General features: G+C 49.6%; 2 protein-coding genes across 4 annotated transcripts; both read left to right on the forward strand.

The window, feature by feature from the left end:
• Positions 1-414: 414 nt before the first annotated feature.
• Positions 415-17,432, forward strand: LOC117222544 (atrial natriuretic peptide-converting enzyme). Of its 2 annotated transcripts, none has more exons than XM_033474296.2 (13): positions 415-1,212; positions 2,611-2,858; positions 9,037-9,220; positions 12,086-12,299; positions 12,423-12,797; positions 12,877-13,109; positions 13,218-13,424; positions 13,509-13,722; positions 14,394-14,539; positions 14,611-14,782; positions 14,867-15,114; positions 15,821-15,939; positions 16,024-17,432. In XM_033474296.2, the coding sequence occupies exons 2-13, from the start codon at positions 2,811-2,813 to the stop codon at positions 16,195-16,197; spliced, it is 2,334 nt and encodes a 777-aa protein (XP_033330187.1). In that variant the 5' UTR covers positions 415-1,212; positions 2,611-2,810; the 3' UTR covers positions 16,198-17,432. The 2 variants fall into 2 exon arrangements, with proteins under 2 accessions (XP_033330187.1, XP_076377298.1); XM_076521183.1 differs by lacking the exon at positions 415-1,212 and adding an exon at positions 1,917-2,501.
• LOC117222542 (pyridoxine/pyridoxamine 5'-phosphate oxidase) lies at positions 16,885-19,657 on the forward strand. 2 transcript variants are annotated; one of them, XM_076521184.1, is made up of 6 exons: positions 16,885-17,025; positions 17,822-18,106; positions 18,182-18,281; positions 18,823-18,897; positions 18,971-19,173; positions 19,390-19,657. In XM_076521184.1, the coding sequence occupies exons 2-6, from the start codon at positions 17,871-17,873 to the stop codon at positions 19,517-19,519; spliced, it is 744 nt and encodes a 247-aa protein (XP_076377299.1). In that variant the 5' UTR covers positions 16,885-17,025; positions 17,822-17,870; the 3' UTR covers positions 19,520-19,657. The 2 variants fall into 2 exon arrangements, with proteins under 2 accessions (XP_076377299.1, XP_033330185.2); XM_033474294.2 differs by having other exon boundaries at positions 16,886-17,025; positions 17,952-18,106.
• Positions 19,658-20,609: the final 952 nt, after the last annotated feature.

The raw sequence follows: 20,609 nt of genomic DNA on the forward strand, positions 1-20,609 counted from the left end.
CGTTCTCTAGGGATCTGTTCTTTAAAGTCGCGTGCGAATCTTCGTTCGCGAGCAAGTCGTTTGCAATCTCTTTACTTGATAAAGATCGTAGATAGTGGATCAACAGATTATGTAGCGTGACCGATTGCTGTGCCTCTGGTCCATTTTCGGGCAGAATTAACGTTACAGTTTTGTCGAATATGACGTGTTATATTTTTTTATTCAACGATAAACAGAAAGATAGATATGTTAAATGTTTTTATTCAAAAATAAACGAAATAAAGGGATTTCATTGTTATGAGAATATTATCGTTCTATGATATTGTTATAAGAATGTTACTATTCTATGATATTGTTATAAGAACGTTACTACTCTATGATATTGTTACAAAAATGTTACTATTCTATGATACTGTTATAAGAACGTTACCATTCTATGATATTACGATTATAAGAATATTATTATTCCGTAATATTATAATTTCTTTTCCGGTTTATTTTTTAACAAACAAATAGATTGTATGTATTTCAAAAGATGTAACTTATTCGACAACTACGAAGTTACGTGTACGAACCGAAGCACCGCAATTGTTCACCCCGCGGTAACCGGCTCCGTTGTACCCTAGGCATGGGTGCGAGCACGGAGAAGGAAGAATTCGACACGTGTTTTTATGCAATCTATGCAAATGCAGGGAATTAGTCCGAGAGTTGGTAAACGGTATATACCCGAGGCGAACTTGCGTCGGAGAAGGGCGCGCGTTCGTTCGCCAGGTCATTAATCGGCAGTCGACTGTCGAGCGGCGCACATTCGTGCGTGCACCTCTCTCCTCGAAGGTTCGGCTATCGCGTTTTAACAGTTACTCGGTTTCCGTGACACGAAGAAAGAGGACCCGTCGGTTGTTGTTTCGTACAGTGCGGCCGGAGCCCCTGCCAGAAACGGTCCGTTGGATCGAGAGGGAAGCGTTTCCGGTTCGACCAACAGCTGTCGCCTCGGCTGGGAATACTATATCCAGCGAAACCACGGGAACGCGACGATCTCGCATCGATCTCGGCGGAATATCGCGCGTGCGCTCCGACGTTACCACGATTAATCAGCCGATTCGAACGGCGATTCCTGGCGCCGTCGCGAGGAAACGAGGGAAGAATGGTGCGGGCCGCGACGTAAAAATTCAAGCCCAGGAACCTTAATCGCGGCTTTGATCGCCGTAGATCGGGAAAAGGAGAGGCGACGAGGTAAGTGCGAAAGTGGAGCACGTTTAAACCGACGTCGGACCGCGCGATCGCGCGCCGCGTTCCCGATCGACGAAAACTCTCGTCCGCGAACAATCGCAGGCCGAAGAATCGCGCCGAAGGTTCTTTTTCGACGTTACGCAGACGATCTCGGCGCGTAAGATAATCGCGACTTTGGTAATCGACACCGGGTATCCGCAAGCTACCCTTGAAACGGGATAGTTCTCGAGCAGACCGGCAGAAAAATGTGGCACGCGATATAGAAATCGCGGTTCATTGACTGTCGACCGGTCGAGTGGAAGCTAGAGAGACGGCGAAGGCGACAGGCGACATCGGTGTTATTCGACCGAATCCAGATTTAAACTCGTTACCCTTGAAAGTTGCCTCGGAAGAGCGGTTTCGGCCTCAGTCGAATTCCTTGGAAACAGGTTAAACTAACTTGATCCTTTTTGATCTTGGTCCCCGGCGGGAGGAGGGGGTGGGGGCGAGGGAAAGGACGATTCGCGGACCGATCGTTTCGGACGCGATATTCGGGGCGTTCGCTCGAGAACCGCGAATCCTTCGAACGATCAAGAATCGATCCCGCGGCGTGGAGAGCCTATGCGCTCGATCGAACGCGTCGCGACTTTCGACGCCTCTGCGGGAGATCGCGCGAAGCGATTTTTAGCTACCGGCGTAGCTAAAAAGGGTCGCGCGACGAATGGAAAAGCGGCTGCCGCGGTTCGTTGGCTCCGGCACAGCGAGCACGATCGAACAAGTTCGTCTTCGGTGGAGCCGATTAAGGCGATTAAGGCGGTTAAAGGTGGCGCGTCGCGGCGCACCGCGTCGGATCGTGACGCGTCTCGCGGAGAACCGGTAATGACGTGAAAGTGCATCCAGGTGCGAGGGAGCGAGCGGCCGAACGGGTCTCCGTTCCTCCGGCAGTTTCGCTCGGCTCGAGACAATCTCTCTCTCGGCTCGCAGTCGATCTCCCGACTCGCTGCCGGAGAAATTGTTCTACGGTCCCCGACGATCGAATTGCTTATCTAGTCGAGCGCCGATCGCCTGGCCTGTCCTGTCGTTGCCTTTGCCGCCTTCGCTGCCTTCTCCGGCGGCCTCCCTTGCCTTCTCTATTCCCTGGGCGCGGGGTTCGGCGTGAACTTTTCGTTGCGCCAGCAGCGGCGCCGGCCACGGTTAACTCTTGTGCACCTGTTGCTCGAGTCGTTCCCTCGTAGATCACGCGATCCGGTTGCCCGTAATTCTCGCGACGCGACACGGAAATTGCTGTCCGCGATTCCCGCGAGCCGAAATCGGTGGGTGAAAAACCGCGCGGATATTTCCTTAACGGAAGGCGGCCGGGCCGGACTCGTGCCGCGCGTGAAACAACGACGATTATCATCTCTCTTCTTCTGTTCTGCACAGGTAAACCGGGCGTCGGCCAGCGTGGTACCCGTGGATCCACAGCCCAGTGAAATAATCTCGTCGTGTAATCGTCGACGAAGACCGCAAAGCCTGTGTCGGGACGGGGTTCGGCACGACGATGATGTTTGCGCGGTTGCACGCGGCAAACATACCGAAGGATCGTTGACAGAGCAAAGAGGAAACGTTCGAGCCGCTCGAAAATGACCGTCGCGATGGAACACAAGCGGAAGAGCTCGTGGGATTCGAAGGTGAGACGAATGTGGCGCACTTTCCCCCTGCACGAGAGCTTTCCTTGCTCGTTACCTTCTCGTTTGTGTTTTGCCGCGGTTAATTAGCTGGTTGGCCCCCTGTGTGAAATCGGGCGCGAAACAAAACGTAAAATCGAGTAGAAACGGTGTATGTGTTATGAGGGGACACGGTAAGAACGCGCATTGTGTTCGACGGGAGCGCAAACACGCGCGGCAGACGAATAGGGCGGTGGTGTCGGTGGGGTGACCAATTGCTGTGACGTCGGCTCGTTCTCAGGCATAATTAACTTTGCAATTATCGAATTAGACGTATCAATCTTCTTTTCTTTTTTTTTTGGTCTTTTACGTTGTTTATTTTCTCACACACACATCGGATAAGTATAAAGTCAATTACACTAATGTCTCCCTAACTGACGCTCAGATTGGGCACAAAAATGGACGATTTCGGAAGAGAAGATACGATTGTTCAAGCCTTGTGACTCATTTTTTATGGTTATCGATTGTCAACAACTATTAAAACGAGCTGCAAAGCTCGAATAATCGCACAATCCTCTTCCCAAAGTGTCTATTTCTATGAACAATTTGAGCGTCAATTAGAGAGACATTACTGTACGTGGTGCTTGGTATCGTGGAGTAACCAATTTCCGAGCCTCTCGTTTGTCATAATCTCGTTCGACACGATTAACTTTACATTTATCGAATAAGACGTATCGAATGATTTTATTCTTTCATTTGGATTATTTTTTAATAAAAGAAAGTAACACGTTTTATATGCTAATTGTGCCACTGCGATCGATCACTACCCCATTTTTTTTTATTCTTCGTTCGATTCGTAAAACAGAGAGTTCGTCGACGAAACGAAACGGTTCGTCGATGAAACGGATAGTTTTTCGTGGGTAACGTCGCATCTGTTTCCGTTGGAGCGCGAAGGTACGGCGCGTCGCGTCTCCGCAGACGCGGTGGCCTTGTTCTCCGTTGACCCCGAATGGCTAGCGATACACCGAATACACATACATACCTACGCACTCGACGGAGAACTAGGTTGAAGAGAACTGGAATGAAGAACACGATGCGTTAGCTCGGGTTGGCTCGGGCCGACCTGGGTTGGGCCGTCATCTACTACGCTATACATGTACATATATCGGGGCTCTGTTCTCGATACCGTTACATCGCTGCTAGTACCGGCAAATCACGCGATCGGCATTCCGTTCGAATATTGCGAGTGACATTTATCACGTGATAGGTAGGCGATCGCACCGGTCTCGAAGACACGAAAACCCTGCTTGCCCCGGACTTTTACCGCTCGCACCTCGAATCTCGAATCTCGCGGTTTCCGCCGCGCGCTGCCTGCAGCGTGCAGCGTGCAACGTGCAGCGTGCAACGTGGAGCGCGCACGCCGATCTATGTAATTTCGCCGGAGTATCGGTGGCTCGGGACGCATCGATCAATGATAAAGCAGAACGGAGCGGGCCGACGAACGAGAATTCCTCTTAATCGGTGAAAACGATTATCACGCGAACGGATAAACCGTCGAGCGATAACGACTATGTTTTACGGGGCTCGTATGGTTGGCTGCACGCACGTGCGATCGCGGCGGCAGCGGGCTGGAGCGGCCGTACGAACTGCCGTGCGATTGTACGAGCAGCGAGAGAGCGCGGCGTACCGGTAAACGATTGTAATTTAAAGCGGACAAAACTCGTTCCTAGATTCCTGCTCTTTTGGAAAGGTAATGGACGGTTTAGAGTAACGGTAAGAACGCCGTGGAAAGACACGAGGACCCAGGGGCGCGCGAGCCGAGTTCGAGAACTCGCTCGATTTCTTTCGCGGCGGTCATCGACACCGTTTCTTTCCGCGGCCCGGCGCGGGCCGGGCTTATCGCGAGATCGTCGCAATTATCGGCTCGGGATTCGCTCGATGGGAACGAGACGAGACATCGACGCGCACCGGAGCATCGGCGATCGAGCCGTAATTGTTATCGTTCCGATTCTATTCCACCGGAACCGGAACGTCGGACAGACGGATACGAGACGCACGCTCTCTCTCCGTGGAACGAAAATCGACAACGCACTTTCACGATAGCGTCGCCTATGGAAAGCGCTTTCCTAACGCGGCTAGTCGCCGCGATTTTTCCTCGACTTTGAAAGCCGTTGACCGTCTCCGTTAACGGAAGCGTTCTCGGGGCCGGTACAACCGCTCCTAAGCGGAGCACGGCGCGGAACGGTCGAAACGCGTTCTAATATCTCTTCGGACGATCTTTACGACGCCTTTTCCCGACATTGAATCCCATTTTCGAAGCCGGTCCCGCGTACGAAGAAGCACGACCCTTCCAGCGGGACGAGATCCAGACGAAATCGCCTGAAGATCCGGCGGCCAATTGGATCTGGAGAGACGCGCGCGATCGCGCGTTTCGCAAGCGCGGCTCGTCGAACAAACGATTCCTATGAAAACTCGAACCAACGACCATTATCGAACTAGGTAGAGTGTAAACAAAGGCTTCGTGCTCAAACTTTCATTCGGCTTTCGTAATATCCCAGCGCCATTGTTCGCCAAAGACACCCCCTTGCGCTTGGATCGCAATCTCTTGCATAAGCCGGGAGAACGAAATCTCGATTCGTCGGTGTACCGAGGTTCGATCGGAACGGTCCTCCCGTGTCCCCGGTCGAAATTCCAGAGAATCGTGTCCTAATTGCTCCAGCGTTTATCAAATTTAACGACCCAGTGTCTCCCACTGGGACCTCGCGAACGCGCGAGCGCGCGCGCGCGCACCACCGCGCCGCGTCCCGTTTAAAGTAACGACGAGATAATCGTCGGTTCCTGTCGGTAGCCTACGGAAGCGATCGAAAACGGAGATCGTGCGGGATAGTATCTCATTAAGCGGCGTGCCGGGTATTGGTAAACCGCTTTCCCGTTTCTGCGCCTATAAACGCGATCGTCGCGAGCACGAGCGTAGGACGTCGAGTCCCGTGAGAAAACGAAATCGACCCTCGCCGATCCGCGAGAGCCTCGCGAATTCACTTTTACTCGGCGCATGGTGGGGCCATTGCGCGGCAAACGCGGCTAAATACATTTTATATCTTAAATCGCGCGTTGTATCGCTTTGCGCCTTATTTTACGCGATTCTAAGTACACGGTCGAGTAACCAACACTTTGAACCGAACGCTTCGATAAAACACCTCGAACAATACGCGACGAATACCGCAAGACAGATGCTCGAGTCGCGTGATTTTTCCGTGATAATAGCGTTTGTTTTTTACGGAAAAGTTTTTCTTTTCGAACGAAGGTCCGTCGAATGCGGCTAAAACGAACGCTGCAGCGCGCATCTCGTCGAATTCACGATTAAAATGTAAAATGAAATATAAACATATTCTGTTAAGAATATAAATTAATGTAAATCAGTAGACTCGATTCTATCATCATATCAAAAAGATAACACGATTATAAACGACGATTAGAGTACTGTTCTGCTCGGCGCCAAAAATTAATAAGTGGTAAAAAAAAAATCATGCCAAATCATGGGCCGCGTGCCCAACAAACTGTACGCGAATCAACTTTCCGTCACAGACATGTTTGATTCGAGTGACTTTTTGCCGCGTTTGGTATGCAATTGCCCCATTGTGCGGCGTCCCCACCCGCTCCGAGTCGTGCTCTTTCCGCGGCGCCGTAGGAGTTTCCCCTCGATCGTCGAGACACGGGCGTTCGAAATTCGCGTCGGAGATTTCCTCGCCGCGGAAACGTTGGCTTTTTTTTCTCGCGTTTCCAGCGGTCCTGCGGTCGCCGCGAGAGTTCGACACCGCGAGAAAAAGGTGCGCGCGCGCGATTCACCGGTTCCCCTTTCGAGCGTGTGCCGAGCGTAACATTTGAACGAGGGCGTAGGCCTCTTTGTGCCGCATCGTGCATTCGCGCGAATACACGAGCCCCGCGGATCGGTGTGTTGGTGACGGAACCGTGCACGTGCATCTCCGTGCATGCCGCTGTGCACCGGGACGATTACACGGCCGCTTGCTCGCGCTTGCAGCCGCTCGCGAACGCTCGCGGAACGCGCGCGCGCGCGCGCTCGTCCATGGAGATAAGCTCGTTTCTCTGGCCGATGAATGCAACCGTTCGTACACGGTTCACCAAATACGTATTATTGCCATTATCGCGTATCGCGAGCCCGTTCCCGACACACGCGGCCGGGTATTCGAGACCGTTGCGTAAACGGTAACCCATTCTTTTCGGGTTCGCGTCGATCACCGTTCAATTTTCATCGCGGAACACGCTCGAGGCTGGATAGCGAACGATAGACGCGGCGGTTTCGGCGGTGGTTCAATCTTCGTCCTAGTCGTAAGACGGAAGTATGCCGATTGCTAATACAAGTCGTGCCTCGAGCCGAGAAATCTCGGTAATGCGGTTGCTTTGCGCCTATCGCGGATCCAGAAGCGGACCAGAGACGAGGCAGCTGAAACGAAACTTTCGAAACGGAGCGGTGCTCCGGGATCGAGCGAGCCCCGACCGAGAGAATCGGTGTTTATAGTAATAATAATCGTTTGTTCATGCGCACGGCTGAAAAAAGCTCTTCGTTGCAGAAGAAGAAGAAGAAGAAGAAGAAAATAGAGATTGTGTGAAGCCGTCGCACAAATACAATGAAAATAAAAATCGACTAGAAATATAAGAGATAAAAATTTTCTTCGGCCATTGTGTGACACGAGAATTAAATAAAAATATATCTTCTCTTTTGAGAGTTTCATTAAATTAAAAATAATATAGTGGCGTTCTTAAATTCTTCCAAGATTATATATACATATATATAGATATAAATAGATATAATACAGGATAGTGAAAATCTTGGAAGAATTTAAGAACGTCGCGTTGCATTACTTTCAATTTAATAAAACTCTTGAGAGAGAAGATATATATATATGTACTTTTATATATACTTTATATATACTTTTATTTAATTCTCGCGTCGTACAATAGCTGAAGAAAATTTTTATCTTACTATAAGATCCACTGTCTAATAATGATACAATTCAGGAGTGAGAAGAGAAAGTAAGAGAGTGTCGTGTATATATAATAAATATATGGTAGATATAGTAAGTATGTACATATAGCGCAGGAAAGTAGTTGATGGGAAAATAATTGAGAGAGTGATGCACTGTGACGACCACGAGGTTGGAATGACGAAAGGATTCTGTAAAAGTTCTGGAAAAAATCGAGAAAGTGTCCGCAACGATTTGCGACGATTAATCACTTTAGACAGTTTTGACAAACCGTAGAGCATACGGCGTGACTCGGCACGGTGAACAGATACGTGTCTGAAACTTCGGATCGGTCCATGAAGATGTAGCTTGCTTAATATTTCCGGGGCAGTCGACGCGGGAGTTAACGAGTCCGTGTTTAACACGTTAAGCGGCGAGACCGTTCTGTCTTCCTTTCCGTTTAGCCCGCGTTAGAACATTCTGCGAAACCTGCGAACACCTTCTCTTAATCATACTCATTATCTTTCGGTGACGGTAACAAGTAATAATTAACCCCTTGCTATACTTTGACGGGTCTGATACGTGATGGAGATTTCTAGTAATAACCTGTTAAGTATGAACGTTATTCCGTTTTTTTTTGTCATCGATATTCAAACGTTTCAGTAAATGTAGACACGCAATAAATATAAATTGTCTTTTTTCTTCTTAGGAATTATCGCAATCGAAAAAATTCTAATTATTGAGTCCATGAAGAAAATGGTGCGGCAAGGAGTTGAGTACATTGTTTCGTGATCTCCAATTATATAGAGATAGCATAATTATTTATATCACTATTAGAGAATAATATAATTATTTATAGTATTATTAGATAATAATATAATTATTTATTACTGATATATCGCCAGTCACCGGCGACTGACATCGCGTTCAACCCTTAGCTCTCGAAGACATGATAACTCCAGAACTCTAAACGTTTCTTCCAACCTTGAAGATTTCAATTATTCTCCGATCTTTATTCTCTTTCTGCACATAAAATTATACACTTCTGTATCTGACAATTTATTACAGAGAGACTGATTTAGTAATGCAAAAATTGTTCGAGGTTGCAGTGCAATGAATTTGATTTTTCGCCCAAGCGTCGCCATTCGAGCTCAAAGGGTTGACGCGTCGATCGAACATCGTGGTGGCATAGAATGATCGTTGCATCGCATTTGTTTCAGATATCGGTGAGCACGGTCAGCACGCGAAGATTCAGCCGTGCCGGGACCCCGAGCTCGATTCTGTCCTCGGACAGCGACATTCGGTTCACGAGGAAGCTCGGCGGCCAGTATCGTTGCGGGTGCTGCGTTTTGGCTGCGTTTTTGCTGTTCCTTCTGTTCTCGGGGATCTCCATCTACCTTGGCTGTAAGTATCGCAGCCGGATAATAATCGAAACGCGGGAAACTCGCCCGACGCTCGTCGGGCGCTTTCTCCGCGAGAACTTGCGCGCGATTTGCCAGTCGTGGTGCGCCGTGTCGCGTAGCAAATGAAACTATCGCGCTACGGTTAACCGACGATCGACGTCGGTCTAGCTGGCATGAAATTACTCGGTGAAATAAGTCCGCCCGTGATCGTTTCGCGAGACGAACGAGTTTACGGCGTTTTGATATTCCGACGGTATTTGAAGCGCGAGCGACGCGTCTTCCTTTGGTCGGGTGTCCTTAGGCTTCCTTTAGGGTGTCCGTCTGAGAGTAAACCTCTCGACAATTGCTCCACAGGGTGTCCTAAAATTATTACGCAAGCGAGAAATGAGGAGTTCCTGAGGTCATTTGAAGTAACTTTTTCCTCTGTGAAAATGGAATCCGTCGTTTCGTTTACGAGTTATCAACGAAAAACAAGGACCAATGAGAGGCGAGATCAGCTGGCGCGTGGCGGCCGCGTCGACGAGCGGTCAACGCCCAGTTCCGCTCATTGGCTCGGCCGCCACGCGCCAGCTGTTCTCGCCTCTCATTGGTCACTGTTTTTCCTTAATAACTTGTAAACGAAGCCGCGGATTGCATTTTCGCTGAGGAAAAAGTTGCTTCAAACGACCTCAGGAATTTGATGACCTCTCGCTTGCACAATATATAATCTCGAGGAATCCTGTACAGCAACCGTCGAGAATTTTACTCCCAGATGAACACTCGCCTCTCGTTCAGTCGCCTACGAGGTTTTTCCTCGCGATAGCGTGCTCTTCACCTTGGGATCGAGCACGGCCGTGCGATAAACGTGCCCGACGATCGAGCGACGAAGAACCGTGCATGCGAACGAGCGCGTGGGCTAATCGACGCGAACGCGCCGATAATGCACGCGCGAGAAAGTAACGGTGAACGTCGAACGGAGGAGACGACGGTGCCAAAGTCCGCGACAAGTCGGCGATCGATTCTCGAATCTCGGGAAAAGGTTTCGTTTGTCTCCGCGCGAGTCGAGCCGCGTCGCGTCGCGACGAAACACCGTAGTTCTGTCGACCTTTTAAACTTTCAGAAAGTTTGCCGGCGCGGTCGTTAAGTCCGTTGCGCGGTCTCGGTGAAACGGTCGAAGAAAAGAAGGATGATGCGGCCAGAGCCCATTCAGGTCTTTCAGCGCGCAAACATAACGGTCCGTCCGAGTTACCGACTACGCTTCGAGGAAAACACCGGCCGCGTTCTCCCGTCGAACGGGTTCCACGGCGGGCACAGCTCGACGCGACGAGCTACCGTCCCTTTCGTCGTAACGGTCGACGACGACGGGTTTTTCTCGATACCACGGTTTCCCGATTTCCCAAGCCGTAACTGTCGTTCGAAACGTCCGAACGAAACGAAGCGAGGCGAACGCCGTCGAAGAAGTTGCGGGATCGCGACGGTCCAGCGCAGCGAAGCCTTGAAAGTAGCAGAGCTAACGGTCTGACCGAGTTGTCGAGCGATCGCGTCTCCGACCCCTCCGATGTTCGACCTTAAAGAGGGAATCCGTGTCCTTGGATCGTTTCGATTCGTCACCGTGCGAACCCAATTCTCCTTTCGAAACTATTCCCGGCGCGGCGTTACCGGCCATATTCGAGTACCGAGTACACTCGGTAAATTCTCCCTAACTCGGATTGTCTATAAAAATGGACAATTTAGGAAGAAGATCGTCGTCGAATATAAAAACGAACCGCAAGGCTCGAATCTAGCAAATCGTATCTCCACTTTCCAAATTGTCCATTTTTGTGCGCGATCCGCGCGATCACCGTTCCCGATGCATTCGTCGCCGTTATCGCGCCTCCTCGAAATCGGCGCGACGTCACGAAGAAAGCGAAAACGTATCCGCGCGTTCCCAAAATGGGGTAAAAAGCGGTTCCGAGGGTCCCCCGCCGCGACGCGCCGTGGCGTAGCGGTTTTTTGCGCGACTCTTGCGCCGTCGATCCGCAAGCCGCAAAAACATCGCTCACCGTCCGCAACGAGGCAACGAGTATCCAGAATCGAAAAAATGCGATGTCTGCGGTGTAAAAATGATTGACCAAAGGCACGGTGAAAGGTGAGTCTCGAGCGACTGTGTCGAGCAACCGACTCGAGCAACCGATTCGAGCGCCCCTCGATTTCCTCGTCCCCGTTTACGCGTCTACCTGTAAGGATTTTTCTTACCATCGGTCATCGAAATACCGGGCGCGGTGTCGCCGCGATTTCTTCCTAAATTACGGAATTTTTCTGTACGTGTTCGGCGCACGTTCTCCAACGAACGATTTCCAATCGTTCCATTTTCGTCCGACGATCGTCCGCAAACGCTTACGTATAAAAATGTCCAAAGGAATCATCGTCGATAAGAGTTAAGAGATAAAATTTACCGTCCATTTCTCTGCATAATCTAAGCGTCGATTAGGGAGAATTTATTGTACAGCTAAATATACAGTAAATTCTCCCTAATCTTCCTTCAGATTCCGCACTAAAATGGACAATTTGGGGAAGGGCGGACACGATTATTCGAGCCTTGCTGCTCGCTTTTATAGTTACCGATTGTCAACGACTATAAAAACGAGTCGAATAGTCGTATCTCTCCTTCCAAAATTGTCCATTTTTGTTTCCAAGCCGAGCTTTAATTAGGAAAAATTTACTGCATTCAGAAATGTTTTCCTATTGAAATGCTACGATAACCCTCTTCGTTTCGCTCTTTCTAAACATCAGATACGACAGCTGAAAACTAAAAACTTCGATATAAAATAACGCATAACAAATGCGTCTGGTCGCGTGCATACGACGATAACGGAAACTAAAGCGCGCGTCTCTGCGGTGATTTCAGATACGTTCCTAACGTCGGATCCTCCAGGCGATCAAATCTTCTTGGCCACGTTCCGCGTTACCGAGGGAGACTCGTTCACCTCGGAGCTGGCAGATCCCTCTACCGAAGCCTTTCGGATACGATCTCGAGAGTACCGGGATCGGTTGAATCTCGTGTTCCGTCGTAGCTGGTTGAAACTCTCGTTCCTCGCCGCGGAGATATTAGCGCTTGATGGGTAAGTGGGTTGGAATCTCCGAGCTCCGTCCGTCTTCCTCTCGGGAAAACGGAACCGATCTCGGCCGGAGAAATCGCGAGCCGAGACGAGGGAATCTCTCTAAAACGATTAGCCGTTTTCTAGAACCGAGGGCGGGGATCTGGTGGTGCACTTCGACGCGCGATTCGATCCGCGGTACCAGACAATCGCGACCGCCGACATCGTGGAGATTCTGTCACGTGAGATCGACCCGCAGACCGCCAAATACCTGGCGAACTTGACGATAGACCCGCAGAGCTTGGAGGTGCAGGAGAGCATAAAAGCGTTGAACGCTCAGGTGAGCTCGCAGGCGACGGTCTCGACGCCGCCGTCGACGACCGCTGCGGCACCCCCGCCGAGAAGATGCAGCCCGGTCGATCTGTCCTATTGCAAGCATCTGCCGTACAACATCACCTCTTATCCGAACGCGTTGGGTCACGGCTCCTTGGCCGACGTGGAAGCGGACGTGATCGCCTTCAGGTATGCTCCCATCTCCTCGTTCTCTCGATCGATGCACGCCGAGGGTAATTCACCGGGTAATTTTCGCGTTATCGAACAGGGAACTGGTGGACGCCGAGTGCTACCGACTGGCCTACGACTTCGTCTGCCAAGTTCTTCAGCCGGCGTGCGTTTCGAGCCAGCCGGAGGACCTGCTCCAGCTACCCTGCAGAAGCTTCTGCCGGGAATTCTGGAGCGGCTGCGGCAGCCGACTACCCGACAGAATCAAACGGCTGCTGGACTGCTCGAATTTCCCGGAGTACGCGGACCAAGGAGGCTGCAGAGCGAAGCCAGGTGACCGTCCATATCGTACCGACCCGCCCTAAGGGTCGCTGATCGGCCGAGAATCCGATTCGGCGTCGGCCTCTGGATGTCGATCGTATTCATTGAATTTTCTCGTAGGATGCGTGCAAGCGCTCCAAGAGAAAGCATTGTCCCCAAGAATATGCGACGGCGTGATCGACTGCCCTGACCTTTCCGACGAAAAGAACTGCGCTTATTGTCGCGACGGTTATATGCACTGCGGCGTAGGCAGGACGTGCATTCCGCACAGCAAGAGATGCGATGGTAAAGTGGACTGCGCGAACGGCAGCGACGAGAAGGACTGCCGTAAGTATCGTAGAACGCGGCGGGAGGCCGCGGTTCGATCTCGATCATGATCTTTTCAAATCCCCGGGCGTGTATTGCGATCAGTGTCTCTGGCGCCGAGTATCCGAGCCGTGAAGTCTCAGCCCATGGACACGCCGTACGCCGCCAAGTACAACAGCGAGGGTTTCGTGGTGTTCAACGAGAAGGGTACCATCGGCAAGCTGTGCACCGCGAATCTGAACGCGACCCTGCCCGGAACGGAAATGGAAACCGTTCTTCAGACGGCGGCCAGCTCTCTCTGCACCTTGCTGACGTACACGTAAGCGTAGGGCAATGCAGCCGGTCACTCTGGCGAGACGAATTGCATTTGGTTTGTTTTCGGGAATAATTAATTTTGTACCAATCAAATAAGATATGTTGAATTGTTTTATTAAAGAATTAACCAAATGAAAGAATAAGAAAATGTACAGTAATGTCTCTCTGATTGACGCTCAGATTGTCCACAAAAATGGACAATTTGGGAAGAGGAGATACGATTATTCGAGCCTTGCGGTTCGTTTTTATAGTTACGAATTGTCAAGGTTATGTCAAGGGTCGAATAATCGTATCTCCTCGTCCTGAATTGTCCATTTTTGTGCAGAATCGGAGCGTCAGTTAGGGAGACATTACTGTAATATGTCCCATTCGATAAATACGAAGTTAATCTTTTTATTCTTTTATTTCGTTCATTCCGTTTATTCTTGAGTAAAACAATTTAATATGTCTTATTCGATAAATATAAAGTCAATGTTTCTATTATTTTATTCTCTTAATTCTTGAATGAAAAAGTTTCGTATTTCTTATTCGATAAATACAAAGCTAAGTGTGCCCGGAAACAAAAGCCAGCCGAAGGCACAGCAATTGGTCCCCCCAGAGTGAGCGGCTCTAGTAGCCTCGTCTTTCAAGAGGAATCTGCTTGCAACAGATCCTATATCGATCTTCTCTGCGCAGGGGTGTGAAATCCGTGGAGATCAGAATCGACGACGAGGAGGACGTCCAATACGTGCACATGGAGGACCCGTCTGCCACGGAGATCACGTTCGTGAGGGCACCCTGTCCGAGCAGGGAGGCGATGTACGTCCGGTGCACCGAATTAGGTACGAACAAGATTTTCGAATCGACTCCGACTCGCACGGAAGTAAGTTTTACGAGAAACGTTTGTATCCAGAGTGCGGCGTGCAATCGTTGCGCGCGAAGAGCGGCACGCGCGGCTTGAATAAAATGGCGGATCCGGGCGACTGGCCTTGGCACGTGGCCCTGTTCAAGGAAGAAGTGCACGTGTGCGACGCCACCCTTGTCGCGGAGAATTGGTTGATCACCACGGCGTCTTGTTTCCAAGGGTTAGTCTCGTCGGTTTGCTTTGCTTCCGGCGCCGTAAACGTAACGAAGTGACGTCGTAACGTCGCGCCATTTTAACGTTTCAGTCAATCGAAAGCGGAATGGTCCGCCAGAATGGGCACCGTTCGTCTCTCGAGCACGTCCCCGTGGCAACAGGAGCGCAGAATCGTGGGGATGATCAAGTCCCCGGTAGAAGGAAGCACCACGGTTCTCCTGAAACTGGACAGGCCCCTGACGACGTTCTCGGATTTCGTGAGACCCGTTTGCTTGCCGTCGAATCAAGATCCGCCGGCGAACGCGACCCTCTGCAACACTCTCGGCTGGGCCAGAAATCGTAAGGACTCTCCTCGATTCGGTCGATCCGCCAGTACGCGTAACGCGTGTACTCGTAACTACCAGATCTCGCAACCTCGAAGCCGCCTGCTATTCGTCTTACGACCTTACGGCGCGTTATATAAGAACGTAATTACGCGTATCGTTTACGCGTTGTTGCATCGACCTTAGAGGGATGCTAGATCGCGAGACGACTTACGCAATCGCCGGCGACGACAACTTTCTCGATCTCGAATCCCAACGAATATCCTTGGTGTTGGTGCGAATGTACACGTTGCAACGAACGAGCGCGTCGTCCTGGTAAAAGTACGATCTTTCGATGCGATACGATTCTCGTTAAGTCCACGATTACTTTCGTTGGTCGTCTTTGATACGAGTAAATCGATCGAGTGTTTTAGTAACGCTTCCTTTTGCCAGAATACCACCGTTTTATTTATTTATTTATCAAATTTGTACGGGAAGTTCAAAACGGATATGTACAAGGTTCTGTCAAAAATAGTAAGATAACCGCAGTTCCTTAAATTACTATGTTATATTACTATGTCTATACAGACTATAGTAACATTGCGAAATTATTTCAAGTAATACGCCTTAAATTCCGTTCGAAAGAATGCGGGGGATGATTGAAAAATCGATGACTAAGCGGAGCCACTGTTTAAATTAGTGAACGCACGATTGTTTTAACAAAGGTGTCGTTGTGTTATCAGGCGATCTGCTGCAGAGGGTGCAGCTTAGGCACAGCGCGATGGAAAGATGCGAGAACATCAGCATCGCGTCGGTGAACAGCGTCTGCACCGAGCCCGCCTATTCCACTGACGATTGCAACGTAAGTCTCGTTCGGGGGTGCGCGTACGCCAATTAGTTGCGAATCAGACCGTACTGAACGTATCCACTTGCTTTCTGCTCGCAGGAGGAAGAGGTTGCCGGCAGTCCTATGCTGTGCCTTCGCTCGGACGACCGGAGATGGGCGTTGACCGGGGTCGGCAGTTGGCGCATCGCCTGCTCGAAAGCCGGCGTCGAAAGGCCGCGGCTCTACGACAAAGTTTCGTCGAATATCGCTTGGATAAGATCCACGATCGAGTGATTCCGCGGTCGAAAGTTCGACGAATCGGAGATCGAGCACGAAATCGAGAACCGCGGGCGGGTGCGTCTTTTGGAACGGTCGGTGTCGCGGAACGGAGAATCCGGCCGATCCGTTAGAAATGATCGGTCGGATTATGAAATGATCGGTCAGACGTGATCGTCGGTTCGATCCTGACGCGCCCGCACGCGGCTGTGAACTGTGAAACACGCGAGGAACGTTGTACATTGAACATTGAACATTGACGAGATTCTATATGAACTTCGACGCGCGCGAATCGTACCGTGTACGTACTGTGTATAATACATAGAATAATAGGAACAAGACGATACTCTGCCGGACTTACTTTCGTTTTACGAGAGCATAGCGTGTATATTTATATTTATATCGGATCGCGCCCTCGGCCGCACGTTCGCCGGCGTCCGCGACGAAATTAGCGACGTCGAATCAATCGACGCTCTATCCCGCTATCGAACATCCCGCCAAGCTTTGCAAGCTGGGGCCTTCTAGGAAGGTACACCGAATGCCGGCCCTGAGCTCGTGCTTCGATAGCCAATAGCACTGCTATTCAGCCGTTCGCACAGATCACGTGAACATCGCGCAAGCGTTCTCTTTGTAGTCACGGACTCGGCTCGCATTCGATGGAATATGTACAGCACTGCGCAGTGTCCGGTAGGGACGACGGTGGGTGGGAGACCTCGGTAGAGACGCTAAATAAAAGCGCCGTAGTTTGCGTGCGAGCTGCGTTGTTTCAGCAGAATCGTTGGAGCGACTGGCATGGCGGAAAAACGGGACAGCGGATTCGGTCGATTCGGTGAAACCAAGAGAATGGTAAGAATATCGTTTAGATCCAGAGTTTTCCAATATTTTCCGGCTCGCGCAGCCACCTATTCCGAAACCGTGGCCGGCCGGTCATTGGTCGGGGCAGTTTCCATAAGGGGAAAGTCAAATTTTCGGCGCTCCCCGATTCCTTTCGGGCCACTCTTCGGGAAGGGTGTCTGCGTTCGCGTTGGGAAGCTGCGGCTATTGTGTTAGGCTGTTGCCACCGTGTCGCGATAAAAAAGATCTTGGCTGCAAACACGGTTACACAATCGGCAAACAACATTCCTTTCCCAAAATTGTCGAAATCCTCGCCGCGCCGATTAAACATTGTAGCTCATTTTTTCGATAGATAACGCTGGAACGTCGTTGTACAGCTTCACGAATAAAGTGGCACCAGGTGTTTTGTTTTCACATAATCGTTTCGATCGGCTTCACCGGGAACCGAACGAAGGTTCCTTCAACCTTTGCTGGACTGACTCAGGGGTTCGATCGGGATCATATTTACAAACGATAAAACGTTGTTAGACGTCACGAGTTTCACTCTTCCTTCACCGTGTATAAATAATTAAGTAGATAAAATAAAGCCAGGAAAATCTCCCGGCGAGACTATGAAGCCGTTAACTGTCACCACGTGAGCTAAAACAACACAGGGCATTTTTGTACGATCCGATTGGGCCCTGTGTCTGCCAGCACGACGCGCGATCACGGTGGTCGAAGGTGACGCGAAAGCAAAACAATGCTGAAGCACCATTCTCGTGTTCCCGATCGCGCTTGTCGCAATTTTAACGTATCTCGCACGACGCAGTCTCGGTGCTAGAAGCATCGATCGAAGGTATCGATCATCAGCCGCGTCGATGCTGCGTCCGCTGCGAATGCTACGATCTTTACGATGCATAACTAAACCGGTTCCTGCACGGGAACCGTTCTCTACGAAGGGATCGCAGGGATCACAGGGATCGTATCTCTCGGACCTGGCAAAAATCGAGGGGATCACCGATCACCCGGTGGATCTCTTCAGGACCTGGCACGAGGAGGCCCGCAGATGCAACCCGCAAACGCCAGACGCCTGCTGCTTGGCAACCACATCAGAGTCTGTGCACGATCATTTCGAACAACGATGCGACCGGTTCACGAGATATCTTTAACGCGAGAACCCTTCTTCCAGGGCCTGCGAGGTGTCCGCGAGGAACGTCGTGCTCCGAGAATTCGACAACGACGGCTTCGTGATCGTGACCGATCGTCGTAGCAAGAAGATCGACAATATAGTAAGTCGTCGGAACGCCCATTATTTCGAGCTATCCGAGCGTATTCGCGTAGATAATAATAATAATAATACTAATAATAATAAGTTTATTCATATATACGGGTAACACCCTTTGGTGCAAAAAGAGATTCTATATAGCCGTCGCAAAGTACAATAAAAAAATATATACACATATTTATAGTAATACAATACAAAAAGTGAGAAGGAAAAGTAAGATATAGAAAATAAAATGATTGCGATATTATAGAATACATAACCAGTACCGTTGCTACATAAAAATACGAGAGAAAGATTAACCCCTTGCGCTATGTACTAAATTCGAATGCTATTCATCTTTTCCGAATCGAACAAAAAGATTGAATTTTTCTTGTAATAAAAGCCCAGGAAGAGGCGCTGATCAACGTGGCTGCGAAAAAAGCGTGGTGCAAGGGTTTAATAAAAAGAAAATAGAATTAAGTATATATAGGAATTAGAATAAAAAATAAAATAGAATTAAATAGAATTAAGTTGACAAAAATAACGCAGCCCTGCGATTCTTGCAGGAGAAGGTCCCCCAGGCCGCGATGTGTTATCTCTGGTGTTTCGTTAACGAGGAAGGACACAATATCGTGAAACAGGTGCGTAATGGACGCCGGCGGATCGACGGATCCCCGATAACGAACTCACCGTCGCATCTGTGTGGTCGCGTAGGTCAGAGTCGAGGGGATCGTGAAGGAATTGGAGAAGATAGAATACCAGCCTTTGTACGACCGGGAGCCGCTCTATTGTAAAATTCGCTCGCATTTGTGCCATCAGGGGGTTGAAATTAGCTGGGACGAACAGAAGCAGCGACACGACGAGATACTGGATTCGGTCCGTAAAGGGGAGACTAATTTACCGATGCCGGACCATTTGTACGTGCTCTTGACCGGTTTAAGGTCGATTTGTATCATACGTTCAGGCGTGCGACGGACCCGCGACGCTACGTAGAATCTTTTCGTCGTGACGATGTTCGTCCTGAACCGAAACGTTCCGTAAACGTTCCGCGGGCCCGAACGGATGTTATAAATCGGCCCTCGAACGCGACACGCGTCTCGATCGAGCCTCCTTCATATCTAATCATGTTTCAGCGCCGGCTACAAGTTGTTCCCAACGATGATGGAGTTTTATTACGCGCGGAACTATCTGATAGGCGATCGGATCATTTACCGGAAGGCGAAATCGGACGACTCCTGGGAATACTATCGAATAGCCGCATAGCGGCTAGCACAGTTGCTCAACGTACACCGGATCGCCGTGTCACCCGCCTCTTCCTATCACCGTTGCCTTCGTTGATGTACCAAACAATAAATGAGAAACGCGCGAACGGCTGGTCCGCGGAACATTTGAAACTTGAAATTTGAATTTAAATGTCCGCGCAGCGAGATATGGCGCGCCTTCTCCATTGGCTCGTACAGGAAAGTCCGTCACGTCGAACCGGTATTCCCGCGCGACGTGCGCGCAGCGATCGCAGAAGAAACGGACACCTATCGACTGGAACCGCGTTTCTCGTGTAAGCTTATATATCGTCGGTATTATTTATATATAATCGGTATTTCATACATTCTTTTTAACCGATAAATCGTGCTCGATACCTGTGGTCACAGAAACGTATACGTGTGCCATCTGGTGGTCGAAAATATTTCTGATTTGCTTCGTCTAATCTCCGTTCGCACAACTGCAGCGCGACGATCAACTCCGTCGAGGTCAAATATTGAGCCCAACCCTTATGGGGCGGCTCAGGAAAATACGGAAGGTAAGAAAATTGAACAGTAGCGGTAGAAAGGAAAAAAACTGAAAGGGGAGAATAGCGACTAAACATCGTTGCCACATTTCATTCCTTGCCGCACTGTTGCCGCTCGAGGAAAATATTGCATATATCTCAAGTTTAATAAAACATTTCTGCAACCGAAGCAACGCAGCTTAGACTTTTCGAAATCGAAATATCCAACTACCGAACTGCTCACTTGTAATGCAGATATACGAATGTCCTTTAATAGTAATAATAACGATAATGATAATAATAACGATAATAATAGTGATGATAATGATAATAAAAATGACAATAAAATAATACTGATAATAATAATAATTATGCTTATAGCAATCGATAATCTAATAAAAGTGGAAGACATAGTTTCCTGTTTGTCCCCCTCTTCGCCCTGCACGCCATCCTCGCCCTCCGACATCTTTTCTCCGACACCCGCTCTCTTTCCAAGGCCACAAATACTATCTTTTAATAATTTTTTCAATTCTCTCTGCAACGTAAAAGTATCTGTTATTATTACAATTTATTATTACACGCCAAAAG

This window comes from Megalopta genalis, chromosome 4 (assembly GCF_051020955.1).
Source record: "Megalopta genalis isolate 19385.01 chromosome 4, iyMegGena1_principal, whole genome shotgun sequence".
NCBI classification, from domain to species: domain Eukaryota; kingdom Metazoa; phylum Arthropoda; class Insecta; order Hymenoptera; family Halictidae; genus Megalopta; species Megalopta genalis.